Source organism: Saccoglossus kowalevskii, chromosome 7 (assembly GCF_978046115.1).
Source record: "Saccoglossus kowalevskii chromosome 7, keSacKowa6.1, whole genome shotgun sequence".
Lineage (NCBI taxonomy): Eukaryota > Metazoa > Hemichordata > Enteropneusta > Harrimaniidae > Saccoglossus > Saccoglossus kowalevskii.
The window spans coordinates 35312849-35338789 of NC_140647.1; the positions used below are offsets into that span (position 1 = coordinate 35312849).

The following is a 25941-nucleotide window of genomic DNA, read 5'->3' on the forward strand; positions in this document are numbered from 1 at the left end:
AACAAACTTGACACCTTCAGATCATAGAAATGACTGATGCACGAGTAATTTTGCACAAAGAATACATGTTCCATGAGGTGATATGTAATCACTCAAAATGTTTGAGACACTCTAGCATAGCTTTTAGATATATAGTAAATTGGAAGAAAATCCAAACAAGCCTGATGCCTGAAATCAAATTCCACTAAAATATCCACCATTCGTTAATTTTGGATGATTCCGTAATACAAATACACATGTATATGCATTACATAATGTATGACAAATGTTTAAACGTATCAGTCAAGACATGTCAGGTATAGGGTCCAGAACAGCATTCATTTAAACAAAATGACCACCAGTCTGCCATTTTGAATCTGATCTGAAAAACAAAATAATGTGCACAAGGTTCCATAAAGCCTTAAAGTGCCTGTGCAATGCCCACCCACTCGTTAACTATTTTAGATCCGTGTTCTACTGAAGTGAGCAGATATTGATTTTTTTTTCTCAAAATGGTTACTCCTATCCAAGTAAATTTAAGATATATCTCGTGCTGTAGCCACGCCCACCTATCCTGAAACGGTCGACTGTTTCCGGATTTCCGACTCTCGCCGAAAGTGCGCCACCAAATGCCAAAATATGAGAGGAAGCCATACTCCTGAGCTGTACTTTTATAACACTGCGTCATTCAACATACTTTTAAACGATATACATTTTTCGGTCGGCATTTCTTTTTTTTTGTCAATTTTTTTTTTTTTTTGAGATAGAGAGTTTTTAGAAGTTGTTTTCAGAACAAACGTTTATGATGGTTAAACGTTGTGTTGTGGGCGGTTGCAGTAATACGTATAGTCATAGTGCAAGTATTCATACGTTTCCAATCGATCCGAAGGTGCGACGTCAGTGGACGAAAGCCGTGAAAACAACAAGAAAAGGTTGGGTTGGACCTTCTCCTTACAGCGTCATATGTAGTGTCCACTTCACCTCAGATTCTTTTTTCGAAAAACTGTCTTCGGCCGTGAAAAAACAACTAGGTTTTAAAGAGAAGCGCCGACAACTTAAACCTGGCGCAACAATTTTGAAAGAAATAGATTCCGAACCAGCCCATGATCACCGACTTGTTTTGCCATCCTGATTATCGCTTTATAGAGACAATTAAGTTTGCGTTATGTAAAGGTATCAATAATTTTGATAGTAACACGAAAACGACGCGTCGGACAAACAGGAAATTACGCAGTCCTTACACACTGCTAATTGTTTTCATTTTCGCAGGCTAAAAGTTTCTGAATTGTTCGGTGGTTGGTGTTGAATGTTGAGTTCACACCTCTGTTACTTTACTTCCAGCTTGATCTGCGAAATAATTTATGGGGGTACTGGACATCTCGACCCCAACAAATCCTGACCCGTTTTTCATACCTACAGCCAAAACAAAGTCAGCTTGGACTTTCAGTTATGAGACATGACAAAACAAACGCTGCCAGTGATAGATTTCGCGAATAAAAAACAAAATTAACGCAATCAAAGGCGCTGACCACACGCATTGGAAATACTAGTAGATAGAACACGAAGTTTCGAATCAAAAGATGTCGATCAACGTTGAACTAGATAGAGGTTCGCGTCGCCACATTGAGACAGGGTCGCGTCGATGCGGTGGGTCGAGATGTTCAATTTGGGTCGAAGTGTCTTGGGTCGAGATGTCTAGAAATCATTTATGGAATAAGAATCCGGGCTTTGGCTGTCAATGCGTTATCACCAAGTAAATAAGTATGACAATCACGCAAACTCGAGTCCACTCTGAATTTGTCTGTATGCGTGTTGCTCTCAATTATTTTTGTTATCCAATTAAACGCCGCCAGTCACGCACTTGTCCTCGTCGTGACCCGACGCGTTCACCCATTTCAACTGAATCTATTTCCACGCGGCTGTCATTTATTTAGTAACTGTGATTTGTCGTTTTTTTTTAGTTATTTCCCTATTTTATTGATCACTATAGTTTAACGTCTAGAATGTCAAAATATGTTTTCTTTTTATTTTAATTTTGAATGTTTTTTTCGTTTTGTTTTTTGACTCAGACGATCGATGAAATAAAACAATGTAGTGACGTGCCTAGTAACCTGCTGAATAATAAGACAATTCAGGCGTCAAATCCGATTTTGACAAACAATAAAGGGGTAGATAGTTCCGTGGAAGTAAAAGTCGACACTTCGACTGACTGTGCAGCCCAGACCAACCCTGTTGATTTCCAGATGCTGCAACAATTATGCTAATAAAAAACACGGCTACGTTACACAGTTCACAAATTTTATTTAGACTTGTGATGAACAAAGAAATATGACAATGTAAACATTGGATTGTCTGTACATGTATGCATGGAGGTATGTATGTGAAGAAAATAATGTGAATAAAATATAATTTGTACATGGATTAATATTACTATAGTATATGGTTTTAATTGAGTGACACTGTGTGACAATGAAAAAAAAGAAAACACATCTTTAGATTTTGGAATCTATGAAAAACCAAGATTTGGTAATTTATGTCCTAAATAATTCGCTGACATAAATATTGATAAATCTGTTACTGCTCGCTCTGGTAGTACATCTGTAGTCTTTTTCAAGGAACTTCAAGTATCCTCTCGTTAACCTGTGGAGGTTTAGAAAATAAATAAGGTCACAATCTTTATTTGGCATTTGTTTATACGTAATTCATTCGTTTTATGATGCATCTTTTTTTACTATTATTAGTTATTATGTTATATATGTGTTTGAATTATGGATGAAAAAAATATTAAACACATGTACAATTACTAATTAGTACATAAGTATAAGCAATTGCCACCCAATCCTCTCAAACGATTATTCGAAAAATAATTAAATTTGTTTTTCCTCATTTTCTTTTCATAATAATAAGTCAATTTTATTTCACCAAACATTTTTCAAATTTACGTTTAAAATGTTGAAACTTGCGGATGTAATGCACACCCGCGCTTCGTGTGAAGGGAAGCCAGGTAAGAACATTGGGCATTTTACGTGTGTAGAGCAGCCCACAGAAATAGTTGATGGTGGGAAAATAAGAGTTTCATTTGTGCAAAAAAAAAAATCAAATGTGATAAAGTAAAACACCGATGATATTCGGGCCACACGAGACACTCGCGCCTTCGACCATGAACGAAAATCCAATATGGATGCCAATGCACGTTTGAACGGAGCAGGCAATATTTCTGAGGAAATTCGCGATCTAAGTTTATCGAGCATAAAGAGTTCACACATACTTCTTTGAAGTTATCGATAAGATATTTTATAAAGAGCAGTAAGCTTAACTAGAACAAAAAAAAACTAGAACTTCTTACCGACTCGAAAGTTGTCCAGTGCCGAGGTTCAGCGATAGTTTACAAACGTGCGCCGGGGACGGTGACATCACTGTGACCAGCTACACCAGAACGGACATATCTCGCATCTAACTCAACCACATGCAACAAATTTGATAACCAAGTGTTCATTATGGCCCGTTCTTCCTCGACGAACAAGTACATAAGTGACAATTTAGTCAAAGACGAGAAAACTGCACAAAAAATTTGCCTTTTTTACACGTATCGGCAATGCAAGCTGCCATGCGACTTCCCTTTCTGACGTCACAAGGGGAATTTCTGCATGGAAATGAATAGCTAATGAGGAGCCTCGTTTTAAAATACAAAAAATAAATTTGCTGTAGACTGAGTTCAAAACGCAATTTTTCACTTAAAAAAAAATAATTTATGCTTAGAAACATAAAAATTAATAATATTTATGTATTAATTGATAATTTTAGGCGTGAAAATAGCAGCCATTTCACAGGCACTTTAAAAATAATATTAAAGTTACTGGTTAAGTGCACATACCAAAACAATCATGGGCTACTCTTTTTATTTTTTGTGTATTTTGCTACTGTACAGCACCCTCTATCAACTACTGTTAAAGGGGTTAATTATTCATTGGGTTATATTTTTACTTATTTCGCTGACTGGAAAATTAAAACCCAGTGAATATGTAAAATTGAGCATAGAACACATTACCTAAATGATAAAACCATGAATTTAAAACCCATTGAATATGCCTGAAATGGTAAATCAGCGAAATTTAAACACAGTGAATATTAGTCATTTTACAGTAAATTGAGTAAACTGCAAAATTTATGTACCATCATTTGACTTTTTGTGACATATGATCATAGTATGCTATCACATATGATCATAGTATGCTAAAATCAGATACCATAGAATGCAAAAATCACATTCTGTAGCTTATCACATTGTGCCTGGTCGTAATTTTAGAATCAGGAGATATCCGCATTTTACACAATAGACAGGTGCCCTCTATGGCAGCTGCCGTTAATTAAGAAAATATCTTTACTTATGGAAATAAAGTATATTTGATAATTAATTTGATTATTGTTGCTATAGCAACTAACTAGGTTGAAAAATGGAATATATTGTTACAGAACTCATGAATCAGAATGAGGTCACCCCTAGGCACATAGCACGCACAGCAAATATTAATGCGATCTATAAAATAAAAGTTTTCAAGACGATAACACACAAAAATATTTATCCACAAGCCATGCATGGCACAGTCCCCATTAGTTATCAAATTTAAGATATATAGTTTGTTTATAGTAATATAGCTGGAATATAAACATGTCAGGAATATGATTTGTTAACATTAAAATGATTGACATTTGTATCTGATCGTCAAACAAGTACTTGTCCATATTGAGAGATATTGCTCTGGAACAGCATTCAAAATCAGCCATTTTGAATACATGTATATATATATAACATGATGTATAACGAATATATAAAATTTAAATATAATAAGTCAAAGCATTTAAAAGATATGGCTCTAGAAGCCCAATCATTAAAACAAAATGGCTGTCAGTCAGCCATTTTGAATCCAATCTGAAAAATAAAAAGTTTGAATGAAATCCACCCATAAATGCTTGATATTTGATGATTTTTTAGCACAAAAATAACCACCATTCGGCCATCTTGAATAGGATAGTCGAACCAATATATCTGTTTATCTATGACATGATGTATTATGAATATTTAAAATTTGAAAATATTATCAGTCAAAACAAGTCGGAGATATGGGTCTAGAAGCCCATTCATTAAAACAAAATGGCAGCCAGACAGCCATTTTGAATCCGATCTGAAAAATAAATAATGTGCATCAGGAACCTGTAATGTCTAATATATGTACCAAGTTTGAACAAAATCCATCCATAAATGCCAGAAATGCTTGATATTTGATGATTGTTTAGCACAAAAAAGGCCACCATTTGGCCATTTTGAATAGGATCGTCAAACCAATATATCTGTCTATCTATGAAATGATGTATAATGAATATTTAAAATTTGAACATAATCAGTGAAAGCAAGTCAGAGATATGGCACGAGAACAATTCATTAATACAAAATGGCCGCCAGTCGGCCATTTTGAATCTTATCTGAAAAACAAAATTATTTGCATCAAGGTCCCATAATGTCTAATGTATATACCAAGTTTGAACAAAATCCATCTGTAAACAGCTGAGAAATGGTTGAGTTTAGGATTTTTTAGAACAAAAATGGCTGTCATTCGGCCATCTTGAATCAGATCGTAAAACAAAATAATGTGCATCAAGATCCTATAATGTCTAATGTATATACCAAGTTTGAACAAAATCCATCTGTAAACAGCCGAGAAATGCTTGATTTAGATGATTTTTAGCAAAAAAATGACCACCATTCGGCCATCTTGAATCAGATTATGAAACAAATTGACGTACATATGTATAATATCATGTATGATGTATGTGTGAAGTTTGATTGTGATTGGTCCAGGCATTCCTAAGATACGGGTCCGGACGCATGCACAGACGCACGCACACACGTACGGACACACAGAGGTCAAAACATAAGTCCCCGTTTTTGGACTGCGTCCGAACGGGGCCTAAAAAAAGAAAACTAATAATAAATCTGGTGGATGGAGGTCACACACCAAATGATATTTGAATAATGTTATCTTATGAAAGCAATATGAACCTTTTGAAGAGGTGGAAATATAATGTTGAAACAGACAATCAGAATTCTCTTACTATGATAAAAGTAGGGCTAAAAATAGAGAATTAAAGTTATATGAAATGGACAAATATCAGCACTAGTAGTAGCACAAATAGTAAAGAAAAAGTTATTAAAGTGAACATATGACCCATGGTCGAAAACCATCGCTGAACATGAAAATGTACATATCGAAAGGAACAGTATTGTTTGTGCTATACTGTATTTACTCTATTAGAACTCCATCTCTAAAAGATGTGCCAAACACCAACAATTGCATTTATTTTATACTGGATCATTAAAATATGACTTATCACAGACAGCAGACACAACTGTGTAATTTAATTTACACAATTTAATGTGATGATATAGCATACAGTATAAGCAGTACACGGCAGCATATTTAGACTGCTTGAAACAGTTCAAAGCAAAATAGAAAAAAAAAATGAAATCTATAATTTATAAAAAAATTAAAGGAGTAGATATACAAAATGATCCAAGTTTTCAGAAAATAAAAGCCAATTACATAATTACACGAATAACAGCATATACAACTAATGTAATTTAAAAAAGAATTCAAACTTGCAATAGAGCACATACAACTAATGTAATTTAAAAAAAGAATTCAAACTTGCAATACAACACATACAACTAATGTAATTTAAAAAAGAATTCAAACTTGCAATACAGGCACAAATAAAATTCAACATTTACCAAAATATAATATCATTAAATATTGTACCAATATCTTTCTACAGATAGAAATATAATCACGGAAAACAGAAAATGGCTGTAATTGTCACGAAACAAAATATCAAATCAAAGAGTTCCACTCAAGTTAGCGACAATTATCAAAATCAAAGAAAGCTTAGAAAGAACTCTCGTGTGCTGAGAGTATTGAAGACACATTAAAAATTAATTCAAAATTAATTGTACTTGAGATATTGATGGAATAGCTGAAAACTAATTATGTAAATCAGGTAACTGATATGAACAGATTCGAGTGTAAAACTAATAAGGCCTGTGTAATGTAATATCTATGTACCAAGTTTCATTGAAATGTGATTAGAACAAAAAAACTATGAATTATTATTAGAGAATTAATATGAACAAATTTCAACCCAAAATTAATCAGGCCTGTTTATTGCTCTAGAGCATTTATGTATCAAATTTTATTCAAATGTGATGATCAGTAATTGAGATATCAGTGTTAATTAATTATTTTAATTAGGTGATTAATAAGCATAAATATTTACCAAAAACTAATTGGGTCTCTGCATAGTCCTAGGTTCACTGAAATGTGATGATGAATACTCTGTAAAAGTTTATCCAATTAATGATTTTTTATATTTCAGTGGAACAATCATGAAAAAAATTAAATTATGCGAATTAGGTAATTAATATCCACAATTATTTACCCTAAAACTAATAAGGTCTCTGCATAGTCCTATGCAAATTAGGTAATTAATATGTACTGATATTACCTTAAAAACTATCAGGTCTGTGCAGTGTCCTATGATATCTATGTACCAAGTTTTATTGAAATGTGATGATCAGTAGAGGAAAAGCCAAAAATTTATTAATCATTATGCAAATTAGGTAATTAATATTGCACAGATTTTTATCCAAAACTAATCAAATCTGCGCATTAGTTCAGAGCATATATGTGCCAAGTTTCATCAAAATCCAACGAGTGGTTCTTTAGTTATCAGTGGAACAATCATGGAACAGCTTCGCACACAGGAGTCAATTATCAGTTAATGGGCTTTTCAGAAAAAAAAATTAAAAATACTTTTAGTGAGTCCTTGTTCAGATGAGAAGTATTAATTTGGATGTTGTCTGCGCATAAGGGATAATTTCTCTGACATGTATTGGCTGAACTTGGTACATAATGTCCTACAATATATATCAATTTAATTTTTTGATTCAATCATTCTGGACATAAAATACAAGCCTTGTAGTTGAATGTTACACAAGCGGGTTCTCAGAGATGACTTGACTAAATTTATTCAAAGTAGGTACATGTATGATAACAAAACATATTGCGCTGTACATAAATATTTGTAATCAGACTTGGTAAGATGGCAGTACATATTGGCAGATTGGGTTGCACGTACATTTTTTTTTCTTCAAAAATCCTGGAGCTCAGTTGTTTTTTAAATACAACTCTATTTGACATGAAATGACCACTGAAATATGTTCAGATATGGTCACACAAACTAATATTAATAATCTTGGATGGTACATGTATATATTCATGCATCCTTCTAGAGATGTGTCACATGGGCATGTAATATGTTATGTCATTTTCCATAAATCTATTGCTGGGTTACACTAATAATACATAGCAGCTGCTAAATAAGCTGGATATAAAAACAAAGCCACAATAAACACTCCCATATGGTCCTAGGCAATCAAGGAATAATAACTACACATACTAATTTTTAAACTGTAAATCATATTTTAATGTTCAGTAATTTACAATAATCATTGGGGCAAATTTTTGCAATAGTTACCGTTCACTAATGAAACGTTCATTGCTACAGAATGTGTTGATTTTCCAGACTCAGGAAAATCACAAAAATAAATTGGTTTACCAAGTACACTGACTAATAATGCTATAGGGAAGATGATCATATAGGTTTCACAACACAATTATAATTTGTATATAATCATACCTAATTTTACAACTACTTTTTGCAATGGCTTGCATTTTCAACTGTTATATTTAATATACCGGGGGGGGGGGGGGGGGGGGGGGGGGTAATACCAGAATAAGCAAGCCCTAGGTTTGGGAACAGAAATTTAGTGAAAAACAAACTGGGTTAAGTTCTTTAATAATATTCAATACATGTATCAGTTTGGTTTAGGGAACTTTTAACACCTGTGATCATGATGGTGTTCACTAAATGATTTAACTAAATAAACAACTCTTTTTAATTTTTGAAAACTGTGGGTAGTCGACTTATTGGTTGCATGTGTAAAATAGCTTTGCATTTCAAGTTTCTACATTGTTGTCTATGGGAAGTCTAATTATAATGCGGCTGTAATAGTGATTACACAGTTTATAGAGGTTAAAAACTGAAACAACTTATTAAATACATGTACAACACTAAATTTATGTTTACTTCCATGTGTATGTAATACTGACGGTGATCAGTACAAGCAATATCATGCATTTGTTACCAGATACCACCACTTATTCATGGTTATCAATACAATTTAACAATAACATTGAGAATTTTTATGCATACTGGGAGTTTAACACAAATAACGGACCTCATTTTTGAAAACAAAATCACATATGTATTGCAGTTGGACATAATGAGGTAAACATATAAACAAAAATATGTCAGTCTGCATAATAAAGAGGTTTGTTGAGAACAGCAGTTTGTAAAAATATAAAATAATTCGTCACCAATTTTTCAAAATACTTTGTATTTTTGAAGTAAACTGTTCTGCATTCAGTTTTAATGATTTTTACAAAAATATTGACAACAACTTTCTGAAAACATAGAAATTTTCTATAATTAACCAGAGGTATTTTCCTTAAAATTTTCACATAAAAAACAATACAATGAAGGAAGAATTTTATGCAAACAGAAATAGAAATCAACCCCTAAATGAAGAGATTAATAAGTTTTCAATTTTCATGTTTCAATTATTCTCAATCCCTTATATTAAGTTTCTTCCATGAAATGTTTGACAGAGAAACAATACATACACACAAACTTACCTTGCAATGTAGTAATACTTTTATGTGCATGCATTAAGTGTGGCATGACTGCATCTAATGACCCCTGCCATTTACATGAGGTACCCGGACAGGGGCAAGAATACGGACGAAATTCACACGCTTCCTCATGGTCTGCCTTCTCTGTGTGAGGTAACGTTACTGGACATCCGGAGGACTGATATTTACATGGGAACATCACCGTCTGTGCCACTTTCTCCATTGCAAGATTTCTTATACTTCCTGCAGATGTTACAAGCAAAGACATTCTTATTATTAATGTGTAGAGCATTACATAAAACAAGCATCAACAAAAAAAATAGTTACTTAATAAAACAGAGCGTAACAATATGTTTTTCTAAATTTTATGAAAAAAAATATTGCTAAAATGAAGCCGATATTGAGTATAAACTTGGATTTTTGTTTCTTAATAACAAAGTTATTTTTGTCTTCACTGCAATAAAACTATCATGCATTGCCATTTGATTCCTGTTTCTGGAGCACATCTCAGACCAATCCTAATAACAATGCTTCACACTGAATTTTGATTTTGTGATTTGGATAGTATTGATTACTATTGCATGGGAGTCAGTGGCTTCATGACACCCTGTGATTTGGATAGTATTGATTACTATTGCATGCGAGTCAGTGGCTTCATGACACCCCAAGATACTGAAAGCTCAATCACAAATGAATCTACAAAACTGTCTAACTGTTAAGCAATAAAGACCTACCTAGAGGACCTCTGCATGTTGGACAACATGACAACTTTGGTCGGCAATTTGAACAGACCAAGTGTCCTGCTTGGCATTGTAAAATTGGTGGAAGCACATAATCAAAACATACTGGACACTCAAACAAACTAGCCAGATCCTGGTTTGATGCCGGAGTTGGTGCACCAGTTGGGGTGGGACCCCTAGCGGATTTCCCGTTGGTTGGTTGTCGACTCATACTCTGCATTAGTGAATACCTATAAATAAAACAATATATTGGATTTATCAACAGGAAGGTTCAGAACAAGTCATGAGTGCTGTCAAACACAAAGATCACATTTGCATTTGTTACTGCAAAAATCCATAGAACATGGTTATATTCAATTCTTTTGCACATGCACATGTAGAATTTACATTTGTAATGTGCCTTTACTTTCAATAAAAATTGTTGTTTTTTTTACCTTTGAAGTAAGCTTATTAAATAAAAAAAATATTATGCCGGTAAATTACAGATGAGTAAGACATGCACCTCACTAGGCCACACTAACTGTTTCAAGTAACAGTATCATTGTCAGCTGAACAAAAGTATGTTGCATACTATACGTATATATGCAAACAAGTCATGACATGACAGAGTCCTCGTTAGTTAAATAGTAAACAAAACAAAAAACAAGAATACATGATGTATAATGTAGTTTTAAAGTTTGATTGAAATCTGTTAATTAGTTAGTAGCATTCAAATCATATGGTTGTTTTTAGCCCATGTTTTTTTTTCACCACATTTTATCTGAAATGTGATTTTTTGAGGACGTACTTTAATGTATAATTATGTCAGCTGATAGACTCATGTTTATTGACAAGTACTGATTAGAAACTGGCTGCTTTTCTGAGAATAATGAAGGTAGAAATCTGACAAATCGGTGTGTTTTGTCTACATTCATTTTGTAGGGTTTGCACTGGCCTGTCCTGGAGTCTCTGGTGGGTATGAACTATGTGAATTGGCGGGTTCTGAGAACCCCCTGCCTAAATATGAGCGAGAGCATGTTCGACTGTGCGTTTCATGACAGGGTCGGTCCTTTCTGGGAACAACTGTGGGTCGGCAGGAAGGGAGCTGATACCCACGGTGGAGCCCAGACACAAGGGTAAATTCCTGATTCCTGTTCCGCACAGCGAACCCTGGCTGGCTGATCGCAGAGGGAGACGCAACATGTGCATCCTGTCCCAATTGCTTTGCCCCAAAATCGAAGGCTTGGCTGCCAGCATCCCTGTTGGTATTCTGTGCCCGAGATCTCTGTGGAGACTCGGTGCCACTAGCCTGAGCCTTGCCTTCATCCCAATTAACGGGAGAGACGTGGCTGGGAACGGGAGGTTCCCGGGAAGAGACATGTTTAGAATGCGAAATATCGATACCTCCATTGGCGGGCCTCTTACTCGATGTCTCAGTACACGATTTTTACTTTATTTTTACTAAAACTTATCCTACCAGCCACGGTATCGGTTGCCGTGTTAGCAGCAGCAACCCAAGCTAAAACTCAAACAGAAAAAAGCAGGTTTCCAGGCTGGGCCACAAAGTTTCTTCCGCACATCATGGCCTCGGTCACATGGTTTGTGACATGACGGAAAATTTTGAGGTCATGGGGCTTCCCCTGACCTAGATTTATTTCTCTGTCATTGGCCGAGTCGCAGATTAATGCCTACAGTTCAAAATAGTCATTTTGATTGACCGGAGTCTATGGTGGGTAATTGAACGTACTGAATCCTCAGACCGACCACTGAATTGAATTGAAACAAAACACATCCATTTACGGATTTGACCTCCTATTATCTTCCATGACCTCAAAGGCAACAGCAGTTTGAATCGATCACGGGAGTCATACTATTTTGTTGTTATCGTGCGAGAAATGGTTAGTTTAGCATCCCTAATTCACAGTGTTGTTATCATTGTCAGTGATCATGTTTTTTTGTTTGATTTTTTATTTTGGCTGGGCTGCGCAACAGTAAAAGAACACAGGCGCCAACATTGTTACAATCATAGTGTGACATAGTCAAACCTGTCTATAAAGGACAGTCAGTGGACTGAGCCAAACTGTCTTTTATAGACAGGTGGTCTTTATATGAAGGTGGCCTAATTTATTCATTTAAACATGAATATTAATAAAGGCGGGATCTTAGGGGAGATCATAAGCTAAATAAACAAGCCATGCATGGCACAGTCCCTGTTAGTTATAAAATTTATGATATATAGTTTTGTTTATAGTAATATAGCTGGAATATAACCATGTCAGGAATATGATTTTTTAACATTAAGGTAGAGATGCAGTTTACCTGACAGGTATTTTAATTAGTTAATTAGGAAACCAAGATGACCTCCCTTGTCCACAAAACTATATATTTTCGGAAAGCTTATTGTATGAATTCTAAAATTTTGTTAGTATTTCTTTTTATGGACACTGTAATTTGAAATATGCACAAAAATGTGATTTTTTGGTCAAAAGTGATTTAAAAAAATTTAGCTTCTAAACCATGCTTCTGTTTCCTGTCAAAATTGGGTTATGGGTACATCTGTTTACTATGAAGAAAGTGCCGTCTTGAAAACTGTCTACCAGTTGTCAATTTTGCAGGGCAGCAGCTCAAATTTCACTACTTCAAGTTTATGCATAAATTAACACCCAGGCTAGTTGTCTGTATGATTGTTGTAACACTGTTCAACCAAAAACATTTCAAAACAAAAGGTCAAAGCGTCTAGGAGCTTTTTTTTTTTTAAGTTCTGGGATGTGCACTAAAAAGAAGCTGAGATAATTGCTAATTTGCATAACAATTCACTCAGTAAGAAGTTTGCTAATGCTCATAATTAAAATGGCTGTAACAGTTCCAAATTTAAATGTATTATCGTTTTGTTAAAAGTTAAATATAGTGCATAATAATATGGAGATCTCGTCATTTCTTTTTTTCACCATGTTTCTTTTTTATTATTTATGTACAGCCTTGCTAAATCTTGCTAAGCATTCAAAAGAGAGAATGTTTGTACCTGTTATCTGTATTTTAAAATCGAGTATGTTCCACTATTCACAATTCTACAAAATTTCAACAGTCTATAGCCAAGACTGTTTGGATAATAAAAAGCAAAAAAAAAAATTCCACTCCCAAGTGCCCACGAACCTGCATAAAATGATTGACATTTGTATCTGATCATCAAACAAGTACTTGTCCATATTGAGAGATTGGAACAGCATTCAAAATCAGCCATTTTGAATACATGTATATATATAACATGATGTATAACGAATATATAAAATTTAAGTATAATAAGTCAAAGCATTTAAGAGATATGGCTCTAGAAGCCCATTCATTAAAACAAAATGGCCACGAGCCAGCCATTTTGAATCCAATCTGGAAAATAAAATGACGTGCATCAGGAACCCGTAATGTCTAATGTATGTTATACGTTTGAACAAAATCCATCCATAAATGCGAGAAATGCTTGATATTTGAGGATTTTTTTAGCACAAAAATAGCCACCATTTAGCCACTTTGAAAAGGATCGTCAAACCAATATATTCGTATATCTATGACATGATGTATAATGAATATTAAAAATTTGAACATAATCAGTCAAAACAAGTCAGACATATGGGTCTGGAAACCCATTTATTAAAACAAAATGGCTGCCAGACAGCCATTTTGAATCTGATCTGACAAATAAAATGATGTGCATCAGGAACCGAACCCGTAATGTCTAATGTATGTACCAAGTTTGAACGAAATCCATCCATAAATGCCAGAAATGCTTGATATTTGATGATTTTTTTAGCACAAAAATGACCACAATTCGGCCATTTTAAATAGGATCATCAAACCAATATATCTGTCTATCTATGACATGATGTATAATGAATATTTAAAATTTGAACATAATCAGTCAAAACAAGTCGGAGATATGGCTCTAGAAGCCCATTCATTAAAACAAAATGGCCGCCAGACAGCCATTTTTAATCTGATCTGAAAAATAAATGATGTGCATCAGAAACCTGTAATGTCTAATATAGTCCCAAGTTTGAACGAAATCCATCCAAAAATGCCATACATGCTTAAGATTTGATGATTTTTTAGCACAAAAATGACCACCATTCGGCCATTTTGAATAGGATCGTCAAACCAATATATCTGTCTATCTATGACATGATGTATAATGAATATTTGAAATTTGAACATAATCAGTCAAAACAAGTCGGAGATATGGCTCTAGAAACCCATTCATTAAAACAAATTGACCGCCAGACAGCCATTTTGAATCTGATCTGAAAAATAAATGATGTGCATCAAGGTCCTATAATGTCTAACGTGTATACAAATTTTGAACAAAATCCATCTGTAAACAGCCGAAAAATGCTTGATTTTGATGATTTTTAGCACAAAAATGACCGCCATTCGGCCATCTTGAATCAGATTGTACGCACACACGGACACATGCAGGTCAAAACATAAGAGCAAACCTACAAATTGTACAATAAATAGGTCTTTTTTAATAAAAGTCATTCATTTTCATCTGGATAATTACACTGGACACCCCTATTCCCGATTAGCCCGAAAGATTGTGTACTCGGTAGTCTGAAAGTAACTTGTAGCCACTTTCCTGTTAAGCGATTTGCAAGTAGCTATTGTTTTATGCTGAAACTGTGGAGGTCATTACACAAAGGTTTAAGTGTGAATAAGTTCACAATAGGGTGGTCGTTGGCCAATCGCGCGTCCTAGAGTAAACACTGCTCAAGAGGAACAGGAAGTAGTGGAGGCCTCCAATGTTACTAGATTGGCTGATGTAGATGCTCACTCAGATTATAGATCAGACTTTTCTAACTTGAATGAAAGTCACTGCAGTGACAATGATTGAATGGAATGTAGTGAAAAGATTGAAAATGAATAAAATAGTGAAAACATAAATTTGTAGTCTGGTAAACTATTTTGACAAATTTCATACACTGCAAAAAGTCAAAGAAATTTGACAGTTGTGTTGAGAATATGTGACAGTTTATTACTTCTGTGTGAATATAATATAATCATGTGATGATTGGTACGTATCTCTCTTTTGGGAGGATGCGATAGCCCTGAAAATGGCCTTTTGGTTTTGTTTTGTTAGAAAACGCAATCAATTTATTCTTATTCCATAGAGTTCTGTATCAATCAGAGCCTCAATTAGGCTAAGATGGATACTATTCTAGCTGTAATTACATGTATATTTCTAAAATCAGGAAAAAAATAAATGATATGAAGTCCTAAATATGCAACTGTTGCTGACACTTGTGAGTACTTGTGTATATAATATACAAATGTTCCCTCCAACAGAGGTACTGTATTACCCCGGGCACGTGCCCCTCCCTGGGCAAGCGCCCACCCCCTTGTTTTCACAAAAGTTACATGTTAGGGACATCCTTGGTTAAACGCCCAGGGTGATTTTTAGTCAAGAATGAGGTCAACAATAAAGTTTTATTTGTCAAAAACGAACGAGTTTGATTTATTTAAATAGTGTGTTTGTTACGGCAGTTCTCTTTTGGATTGTGTGGTGGCCCTGAAAAGGGCAGTTTTGTTTGTGTTTTTACGTAAAAACTCATTGGAACTTAATGACGCAATGAACCATGCAGCATGTAGCGCACACATTCTGCTTTCTCTTCATTCACAATGAATCCAATATTGCAATAATCCATACTTAACGCGTAAAAATAGAACGCGTATTTTGACCTCTACGTGGCCAACCAATGGCTGGACACGGATACGTTTGCGGTCGTTGCCAAAAAGCGTCCATCGCCTGGTGATGCTCTTCTGTTTCACCCCCTCCTGAATGTTCTACTTTCACAGCCTAATCGTAGGTTTTTCGAAAAACGTCGAAAAAACACAAGAATTAGTAGAAATGTTCCTATTTTGGGCAGATTATTGATAGAGAATAATGTCTTTATTACAAAAATGCTGAAAAACTGAGTTTTTGCTTAGTTATTTTTTTATCGGCGAAAAATTGCGAACTCGGCAAATTTGGTTGCACAACTACCGTACTCTCTATCATATACACCCAGCAACACTGATGCCAGCTGACTGTGAACGGGAGCTAGCACTTTTGAGACATCATGTCATAAACTTGCTACTTTCTTTCCATCCTTCATCACAGCTATGGCATTACGGTCATGTGGATTATTTTTCTGACAACGCTGTAGGACCGCTCGATCTGGAGTCATGTGTAGACCCGTCGTCGCCACCTGCTAAAAGGGGAAAGCAAAGTAATTTCCAGTGGTCATGGCTCAATAAACCGGGATGGTCTGAATGGCTGGAACAACCGAAAGATGGCACAGGCATGAAGTGCAGAATATGTCTCAAATCTGGAAAGCGAAACCCATTCACTGACGCCGACGGTTGTAAAAACTACCGCACATCGACTGTTGCACGACACGCCAGCAGCGCTTTGCATTTGGAAGCTGTAAAAGCTACGATAATGCGAGCGGACACAGAAGCAGCCGTCTCTACCGTCTTTACCAAAAAGCAAGCAATGAAAACCGTATATTGGTTAGCTAAAGAGGCTATTTCTACCGATAAATATTCTTCGTTATTAGAGTTATTGCACGAGTCTGGTTGAGAACATGTTGGCAACTTGCAGGTTGGCGGTAATGCTACCTATCAGTCATCAGCGACAGCCGAATACTTACAGCAAACAATTAGCAACGTTATAATAACTAAAGTCTCGAAACGTATTCAGAGCTGTGTTATGTTCAGCATCCATACAGACGTATGGTAAATGAAGGATTCGATGTGGAATCTCATTTCCTCAGTAATTATCACCTCCTTGAAAAAAATGCGGTATCAATTACCGTCAAACTGTCGTCGCAGTGCAGCAAAGAGAACTCGATGCTAGAAAAATGATGGGCCTGGGAAGTGACGGAGCATCGGTAATGGAGTTAGTTAGTGCCAAGCTAAAAGGAACAAATCCATTTTTAATAAATATTCATTGCGTCACTCACCGACTTGCGCTATGTACCAGCCAAGCAGCCGGCGGTGTTGAATATTTAAAGCAGTACAGAGGAATTCTCACCAGTTTGTTTTATTATTTTAAGCAGTCTTCACTCCGTTCATCACGATTTAAGGGGATGGAGAAAATTCTTGATAGCCCCGAGCTGAAGATAAAGGAGATTCATGCAGTGCACTGGTTTGCATTTTACGATTCTTTGCAAACAGTCTACCGATCATGGAACGCACTTGTTACGTACTTCGATCAAAGTGTTCTACATAAAGATCCAAAAGGGGTTGGTTTACATAATCAACTGACACAATACAAGTTCGTCGCCATAACATGGCTTTTGATGGATGTCATTCCAATTGTAACTAAACTGAACTTAATATTTCAAAAGGACAGTTTAGACGTCGCGGCAATTAAACCTACCGTAGACACGACAGTCCAGCAACTGAAAGATGTACGTAGTGGATCTCTGCATGGATATTATGAAGCCCAATTAAAAGAGCAGATCAATGAAGACGGCGAGCTTATGGGACACAAACTACAAAATCGTCAACACGTTGATTATGTTGAGAAGACCAAACAGGAATTCCTCGATAATCTTATCAAGAACATCGAAAGTCGTTTTCCAAATGATAGTACCAGTGTAGTATCGGCATTTGATGTTTTCGCAATGCGTGACGAACTCTCCCACCACGGCAATGATAGAATCGAAGTACTGATTTGTCATTATGGCGAGACGAAGTACGACAGTCAAGGAAAGCCCTGCGACCCGATCATTGCCCCTGATGAGACCCGACACGAATGGTCCGTTGTGAAAAAGCTCGTCCTACAACAAGCTTATCCACGTGATAATCTATCATTGTTGTGGAAACTCATAAACAACAATCACCGTCAAACAGTGCCAAATTTGATCACCTTAGCGAAGATTGCCGTTACGCTGCCAGTTAACACGGCTATTTGCGAGAGGGGCTTCTCAGCCCAGAATAAAATCAAAACGTGCTTACGCAATAGAATTGAGGAGCGCGCATTGAATCGCCTGATGACCATTCTGATTGAAGGTCCCCCACTCAAGGATTTTGATTATGAGGAATCGCTTCGCCAGTGGAGAATCCAAAAATCGCGGCGCATATTCCTGAAAGAATAAATTTGTTTTGACCGGTTGCGTTGCCAATTCAACGTGCCTAAATTTCTAGTCGGCACGATCAAAAGATAAAATGTTGCAAACTTTTGCGTGTTTACGTTCACCTGTCAATCATTCCAACTATGTTACAGCTCTGTTTTTGTTTGAATCGTTCAGCTTGTTTCGTTCAGTTTGGCTGACTGTTTTTCTCCGCTTCAGAGCATTGATCAAATATATCAGCACAACAGTGGTACACAATTGATTGAGTTTCAGTATTTTCATCATGATGAGAAAATTTGCAAATAGAATGATAATCATTTTTGATACAAGATAAATTAGCATATTTCTACCTAGATATTGCAGGCAAATAAAAAATCAGTGGTTCAAAAATCTCATAATATTGTGTAATCACAATTTATATTGTGTTTGCCATACTAATTTAATGAAATTATTTATATTTGATACAATGAATATAAAATGTTTGACTAATGGTTTATTATTATCCAATTTTTTCTCAGTTAAATAATTTTATAACTTAAGTTGGTCCATGAAAATTGTTCTTAATATGATGACATCATTATAATTATTATTTGAATAGAAACATTAATATACTTACCCATGATATTCATAATTCCAACATATCCTTTTATGTTTATTGTATATTGTGTAGCAAATATATTTACATTAAGTCACTCTGACTGATGAGGGTGAAAATATTTTATTGACCATGCACAAATTCAATTACTGTTTAGCCATGATGCAGCACAGGAACTGTAGTTATTAGTAACTAATAACTAATAATAATCTTCAGTGCATTTCAGATAGGTTTACTGTATTTGCATATTATAACGTCATTTGGTACAATATAGTATTGTCTTGAATTCACTCTCAGTTTTAGATAGACATGTACAATTATGTTAATAATACTTTGACCATTATACTCCCAACTTTAATAAAAAATACAATACCCGTAATAGGTGTTAATAGCAAAATCTGTTTTGTCATCAATTTCCAATCCCCCTTGACAAAGTGAAGTCCCCCTAAATTTTTACACCAAAGGGGGACAATCCCCCCTCATGGTTTCATCCTAGACGAAACACTGTACCGGTACATTATATTTACTCGGTAGATTTACTATCAAATTTTAAAACACATAAAATAAGGAACAAACCTGAACACAACAGTGCCATACAGCAGCAAAATCTACAATTCACCAACACTTAATAAAGACGAATTACACAAGCGCAGCTTGACAGTCTTGTAGGACACAGTCCGGGTGTACAGGTGGAACTCGGCAAGCTTGACTAAAATCAAGAGAAACAAGTAATTGTCAATGTCATAGTACCTGTTTGCATTCTGAGATAGTGTGAGAAATTACATGAATAATTTGCATAGGAAAGACATGTCAGTGTTACGGTGATTGAACAACATAAAACAATATGGTGTCCAATCAGGGATTAAGAATCCAATCAAGAAACAAAATTACATGCTTCAAGCTCTATGATGTTCATTATACAGACAAAGTTTGATTCAATCAATAAATAATAACTGAAATTCATTTCCAGAATATATGACCTGAAGTGAACTTGACCTGACCAGACATGTCTGAAATGTGATCTGTAACTTGATTCTTTGAAATGGCAGTTAGTTGACATATTAAACTGGATCCAAAAAATAAAATCAAGGTGCCATTGTGCTCAATGTACGTACCAAGTTTAAACCAAATCTGCCCAAACACAACTGAGATTTTGTCAGTCATTTTGAAAATGTTTGTACTAAGTTGGAATGAAACACATGACAAAAATATTGTTCCACAAAGGCTGTAAATGCTTGAATTTTTTCATTAAAATGGGTACCATTCGGCCATTTAAATTGTCATAATGTCAATGAATACATGAGCATATGTGTGACATGATGCATGATGTATATATCAAGTTTAAAAATGATCTGTCAAAGCATCTGAAAGATATGGCCATTGCTAAATAAAAATGACTGCAAGTTGATCATTTTGAGCCCAATCTTAGAAACAAAATGACATTCATTAAGGTCCCATAATTTCTGTTATTTGTACTTTGTCCATACACAACCGAGATATGGCTTCAGATTGGCAAAAATGCTTGAAGAATTTTCATCATTAAAATGACCACTACTTGGCCATCTTGAAGATAAATCATGAAAACGAGTGCAGATATCAGCCAATATATGTGATTTGTGAAGGTATGTCAGAGACACAAGTGGAGACGCACAGAGTGACACATGCTGTGGATTAAAAACTGCAAAATCAAAATTTTCTCTTTAATAAGCTACAAATAATGAAAGCAAGCATGGCAAGCTAAGTCATTTTATAAATATTGCTGTGTATTGAAGTTAATTGACAATTTGGAATGCCTGAAAAACATTTCGAGGGTACAACATTACCCCCAGCCCCCTTATTCAGTTGTATATGCCCTTCTAGATGACTAGAGGCCTATACAATTTGTAAGATGGTAAGGAGGGTAGGGGGTCAGGTTAGAGTTAGGATTAGGGCTTGCTGATGGACAGAATGACCTACATACTCTAAAATTTAGTTAAAATGTTGCCAATGTGTTTATGTAGTCATAAATATATTGAAAATATAAATATATTGTTTTTAAAGAACATTGTTCCTAAATGCTAATGGAATACACAAAGAATTTGTGAACCATACATACAAATGTATACGACATCAGATTTATGAAACTTATAAGTTTAATAAATTAGGTAGCTTCCCACTGTGTTAGCCTTGTATACAAATTATAATGTGAAAGTGCTTTATGGTGGTGTTTGAGTGGTCATGCAGCCAGCTAAAGTATGGCTAACCCAGACCATGTCAGTATTTTCACATTTGCATCATACATTAGGTTCACACATTAAAGCCTCACATTTATCGCTTTCACGGTAACTATTGTTTGCATCGAGGTGGCGCATTATCATTCCATCACACAATTTGCATTTCAAATTGTAGGTACCGCAGTGTTGACCCTAAAACTACCAGGGAAAAACACAGACATCGCTGCCTAACTTTTATGATTGTCAATGTATATACCTGATCATTTCTTTAAAAGAAAAATTACCAATCAATCTATTCAATACCGACTCTAGAGTAGTAAAAAGCGCAACGAAAATAAGAAATGTGAGGGTGTCCAAATGGGTGATACAAATGGAAAAAATTGAAGATGCGACTGCGATAGCTGGGCGATGTGAATGTGATGAATGCTTGAATGTTGGGCAGTGTGCTGTTTTGTGTTGCTTGTGAGAGGTAGAATAGAGATGATGTGGGTAGGGGAGGGGCAGTTATGCAGAACAGTAATTAATAGACCAAAAAGCAATGTTCATGATATGAAAGAGACATATGTTAAATTATAGCAATATAAACCCTAGAGTGAAAATCACACACAATTTTTAGCTTTATTATTTATTAATTATTATTATTTTTACCATTTTAAATTTCTGAAAGTGAAAAAACATCAAGAAACGAATCAATGAAAGAACAACAAAAATATTAATTTATCAGCGAGTGAAGTATTTTTATATGAATGGTACTAAATATGTAGAACCTTGTTAGGTACAGTATATATTTAAATGGTATAATAACCGGTATAGTGTGTCGGCCTTGGCCTCACAAAAACAATCGAACACAACACTTTTGTTCCACGACCACGACGCATAAAAATAGCAATATTTCAGTTTATTTAAACAAAAAATATAGAAATTAAATCAAGCATTGCTATCACCATTCATCGAAAAACATTCTACAAGATCATTTCAAGGCAAAGTAAATACTATATTTTTTAATTCATTTGCAGCAAGAGAGCAAATTTGGGTCAGTTTCCATGCCTGCTGTCACTGTGAATATATCAATATAGGCATCCGTTGATACATCTACACTTTCTCACGCTGGAAAGAAGTACTAATCTTGCGTTTTCCAGCTTGTAGGCCACTAGTAAATGATTCCTACATGTAATCGTCGACGTGCCGAACAATAGCAAGTGTCTATAAAACTCACCTTGTTGAAATACCATCAGAAATCGGTAAATTTCACAACCAAAACATGACAAGAAGCTTTCCATACAATCCTCCCAGCGAACAGCGCAACAACATGGAGCGAAATGCACAGGAAGTGGTGACGTACTACGCAGGGAGAAACCATTTTTACCAGAAAAGGTGCATTAGCCACAAAAGTCACCGATCCCATGTTTTACAGCAAAGGTATATGTTTGGGAGAAAATAGTAAGCTGTTTTCCGTTTTAAGACTTGAAATCTGCAGTCAAACGAATATAACATCTGCAACTGTAAACGGAATAACTGTTTATTGCAAGTGATCTGTAACTACATAGAGTCTACGACAGACGACGAAACGGAAGTTGCAATACGTCAACTATAAAGTTCATGTCCAATATTTCTCAGAGGCTCAATATGTTAGATGAGAGATTCTTATAATGGGTAAGTATTCAGTGGACTATGTTATTCTTTTGTCTTTCATGCTTTGACATGTTTTTTTTGACCGCGCTCTTTGCGCGCGCCGTTGTCAAGAAGCGGACTAAATAGTCTGGTAAACTTCTAATTTTGAAAATTAATGTGTCTATGTTGTAAAAGGGTGACAGCAAATAGGTAAATGTTTCGGACAAACTTTACACTCAACAACCCCTATTTTAACACACGTATACTTTTTTGAATTATTTGAATTTACTTCCGGGTAAAGTTTTTAGTGAATTCATGCCCCTGGAACTGTCTGTGTAGACAGTATTGATATGCAAATCGCATTGAAGTTGGGATGTTTCACACAAGTAGCTAAAAAAAAGTGATTTTTTTCTCACACCAGGGAGAATTGAAAAATTATGATGCAGTTTTAATTTTTTGTCTCTTTTTGTATCATTGTTAATATTATTCAATACTATGCATTTCACAAAGACATGAATTTGTTGTATTATATATACTTAATATGTTTTTGAAATGCACTTCGCGATGGACATCGTTCGCTGTCAGTAATATTTACGAAAATTTGTGTTCACTATTTTATAAACTGGCTTGGCCTGCCTCCACCACCAATTAGACAATGTCACAACATTTCAGCTATTTTTTCAATAAATCCAAAATCATTGAAGTTTTGATAATTTTAATGGGTATACATATTTTAATACATACATGTATTAAAAACAAAAATACCCATAAAAAAAACGAATTAAGTATATAGCGTAGACAAAAAAAACAAACATTTTTTTTCCTTGCCATAATAATGGAGCTAAACAGGGTGATTTCAATCAAACTTTATATGGTGATCATGCATATTGGGTTATAAGTGCATCTCACTTTTTTTTTGAGATTCGGTACAAGATGGTCGACTCACAGCCATTTTGTTTTTGTTTTTTTGTGCTGATTCCTCTGAAAGATATGGCCTGATTCAGTTCAAAGTTTGTTCATGGGTAAGGTAACACAACAACATGCTTTCAATCAATCAATCAATCAATCATTTATTTCTCACAATAAAATAGAGAAAAAAATACAATACTACAGAAAATTTTGTGGCATGTGAAGGAAATTAACTAGAAGCTAAAAGCTTTTATTGTTAACACCTCAATTTGTGGCAATAATAAAAGTATACTGAAATCAATTAAACAATAGTAACATATGTTTTGTTCCATATACAAAATATAGCACTTAAAAATATAAATAAAGAACATACAAAATAAAATTAACAATATGAAATAAGTAAATATTAATTATTTTAAACATTATATTTTATATCAATAGCTAGCAGTGAGGGATTTCTTATATTTATATTTTATCAGTTGTAAGTTGTTTAAGTTTCTTAACTCAGTAGGCATGTTATTCAAAAGTTTCATTCCATGTCTTTTGATATTAAAGTCAGATTTTTGAGATTTATGATAGAAGAAATGAATTTGATTTTTTTGGCGAGTGTTGTGATTGTGAATTGTTCTATTAGTATGAAAGAAATTTGTGAAAGAAGTTTGGAGAAGATTTTTGCAGTACTGGTACATAAACTGTGCTGTTTGTATTTTATTAATGTCAAAGGTAATCTTGAGATTTGATCAAATTTGTTGAAATGGTGGCCATTATTTGTCAAAAAAAAACATAAAATCACATGTCCGACCCTGTTTTTGGAGCTGAATAGGGCGATATGGCCTGATTCAGTTCAAAGTTGAATAGGGCATTTTCAATCAAACTTTGTATGATGACCTTGCATATTAGGTTAGGGTGCAAGCAATATTTCTTTTGGAGTTACTTACAATACAACAATACCCGACTGACTACGTTTTTCTTTCATGCTATTTCCTCTGTAAGATATAGTCCAATTTAGTTCAAAGTTTCCACGTAAGTGCTATACTGACAGTAACACAATCTATAATCTGTGTTAGTGTTAAAAAAACATTGATCTTTCATTTCTACATGTTACTTGTACTGAAAAATTTACAACGTATACAGCTAATACTAAACAGGAACTATGCAAATCAATGCTTGTTTTTTATAAATCTTGTATTCACTGACATTTTGTATTTACATTGACCATGAGGTCCACAGTAACTTATTCTTACTGATTTGACTATTGTGTAGTGTACTCAGCAGTTGATTTTTGTTTTGTCGATTATTGCCAGTTGTTTGTTTTGTGTTCTTGGAATTTTGTACAAAAATCAACAACGGTTAAATAGGTATAGACAGTACTTTGTGTACTTTGTTCTCCAGCATAAATATTGGACTGTTCAGAAGTATAAGATTGTAATGTAAATTTCATTCATTAATGCTGTGTGATGACGCTATCTCTGGGGCCTTCAGAATCCCATGTTGATTATGTTCCGGCCAGTTTACTAACAGTCAGTGTCTGACTGATATATACAAAAAGCGACCAAGAACACATCAGAATAGTAAAAACAAGAAAGGTAAAAGTCAGTTGCCCATGCCAAGAGAGCCGCAGAACCAAAACAATCTGTCAGCCGTCGCCGTCCACAGCAGCGATATGATTTTACACATAGAAATTGAGAATCGCAAGTGTAGACATATTGCATAGAAATGAACACGATTAAAATAAAGCTATCCATGCCAGCAATTGTGATCGAATCATCAATCTTCATGAGTGATGTAACTGATATTTCCATCCATTTGCCTCTATTCCCCCTATCCTAAAAAGCCCAAGTGAATGTTGCCAAATTTATGAGTGTGCGTATTTTCGTACAGTGTCGTAAACATTGCTACAATCAAAGACGCACTGAACAGAAAGTCCATTTTGGGTTACCGGTAGTACCATTGTCAATTTTTGGAGAGAAGAGGACTATTTATATAGGGGACGCTCCAGTA

The 25941-nt window shown here is 34.9% G+C and overlaps 3 protein-coding genes and 1 long non-coding RNA gene across 4 annotated transcripts in view; 2 read left to right on the plus strand and 2 right to left on the minus strand.

Annotated features, from left to right (window-relative positions):
• Positions 1-22727, minus strand: part of LOC100375002 (E3 ubiquitin-protein ligase SIAH1) — a 33116-nt gene extending 10389 nt beyond the window's left edge. The window contains exons 1-4 of the mRNA XM_002740674.4: positions 22637-22727; positions 19784-19916; positions 10520-10755; positions 9789-10028 (exon numbers count right to left, since the gene is read on the minus strand). Of these exons, the coding sequence (XP_002740720.2) occupies positions 9789-10028; positions 10520-10745 (466 nt within the window). The 5' untranslated portion in view covers positions 10746-10755; positions 19784-19916; positions 22637-22727. The remainder of the gene's footprint in view (positions 1-9788; positions 10029-10519; positions 10756-19783; positions 19917-22636) is intronic.
• On the minus strand, positions 2261-3641 carry LOC144360402 (uncharacterized). The gene is made up of 2 exons (XR_013422246.2): positions 3326-3641; positions 2261-2619 (listed from the first exon to the last, which is right to left on the minus strand). It is a non-coding gene; the product is annotated as an uncharacterized LOC144360402 (long non-coding RNA).
• On the plus strand, positions 17395-18636 carry LOC144364049 (zinc finger protein 862-like). Its single transcript, XM_078014353.2, has one exon. It carries the CDS (start codon positions 17395-17397, stop codon positions 18634-18636), a length of 1242 nt encoding a protein of 413 aa, XP_077870479.2.
• Positions 22728-22804: 77 nt separating the features above from the next.
• LOC144364048 (uncharacterized) overlaps positions 22805-25941 on the plus strand; it is a 43431-nt gene continuing 40294 nt past the window's right edge. The window contains exon 1 of the mRNA XM_078014348.2: positions 22805-23073. The gene's annotated coding sequence lies outside the window, so the exon portion shown is untranslated. The remainder of the gene's footprint in view (positions 23074-25941) is intronic.

What these genes read in the sequence shown, in the direction of transcription:
- LOC144364049 (XM_078014353.2), top strand. Translation starts at nt 17,395, where the DNA reads ATGATGGGCCTGGGAAGTGACGGAGCATCGGTAATGGAGTTAGTTAGT.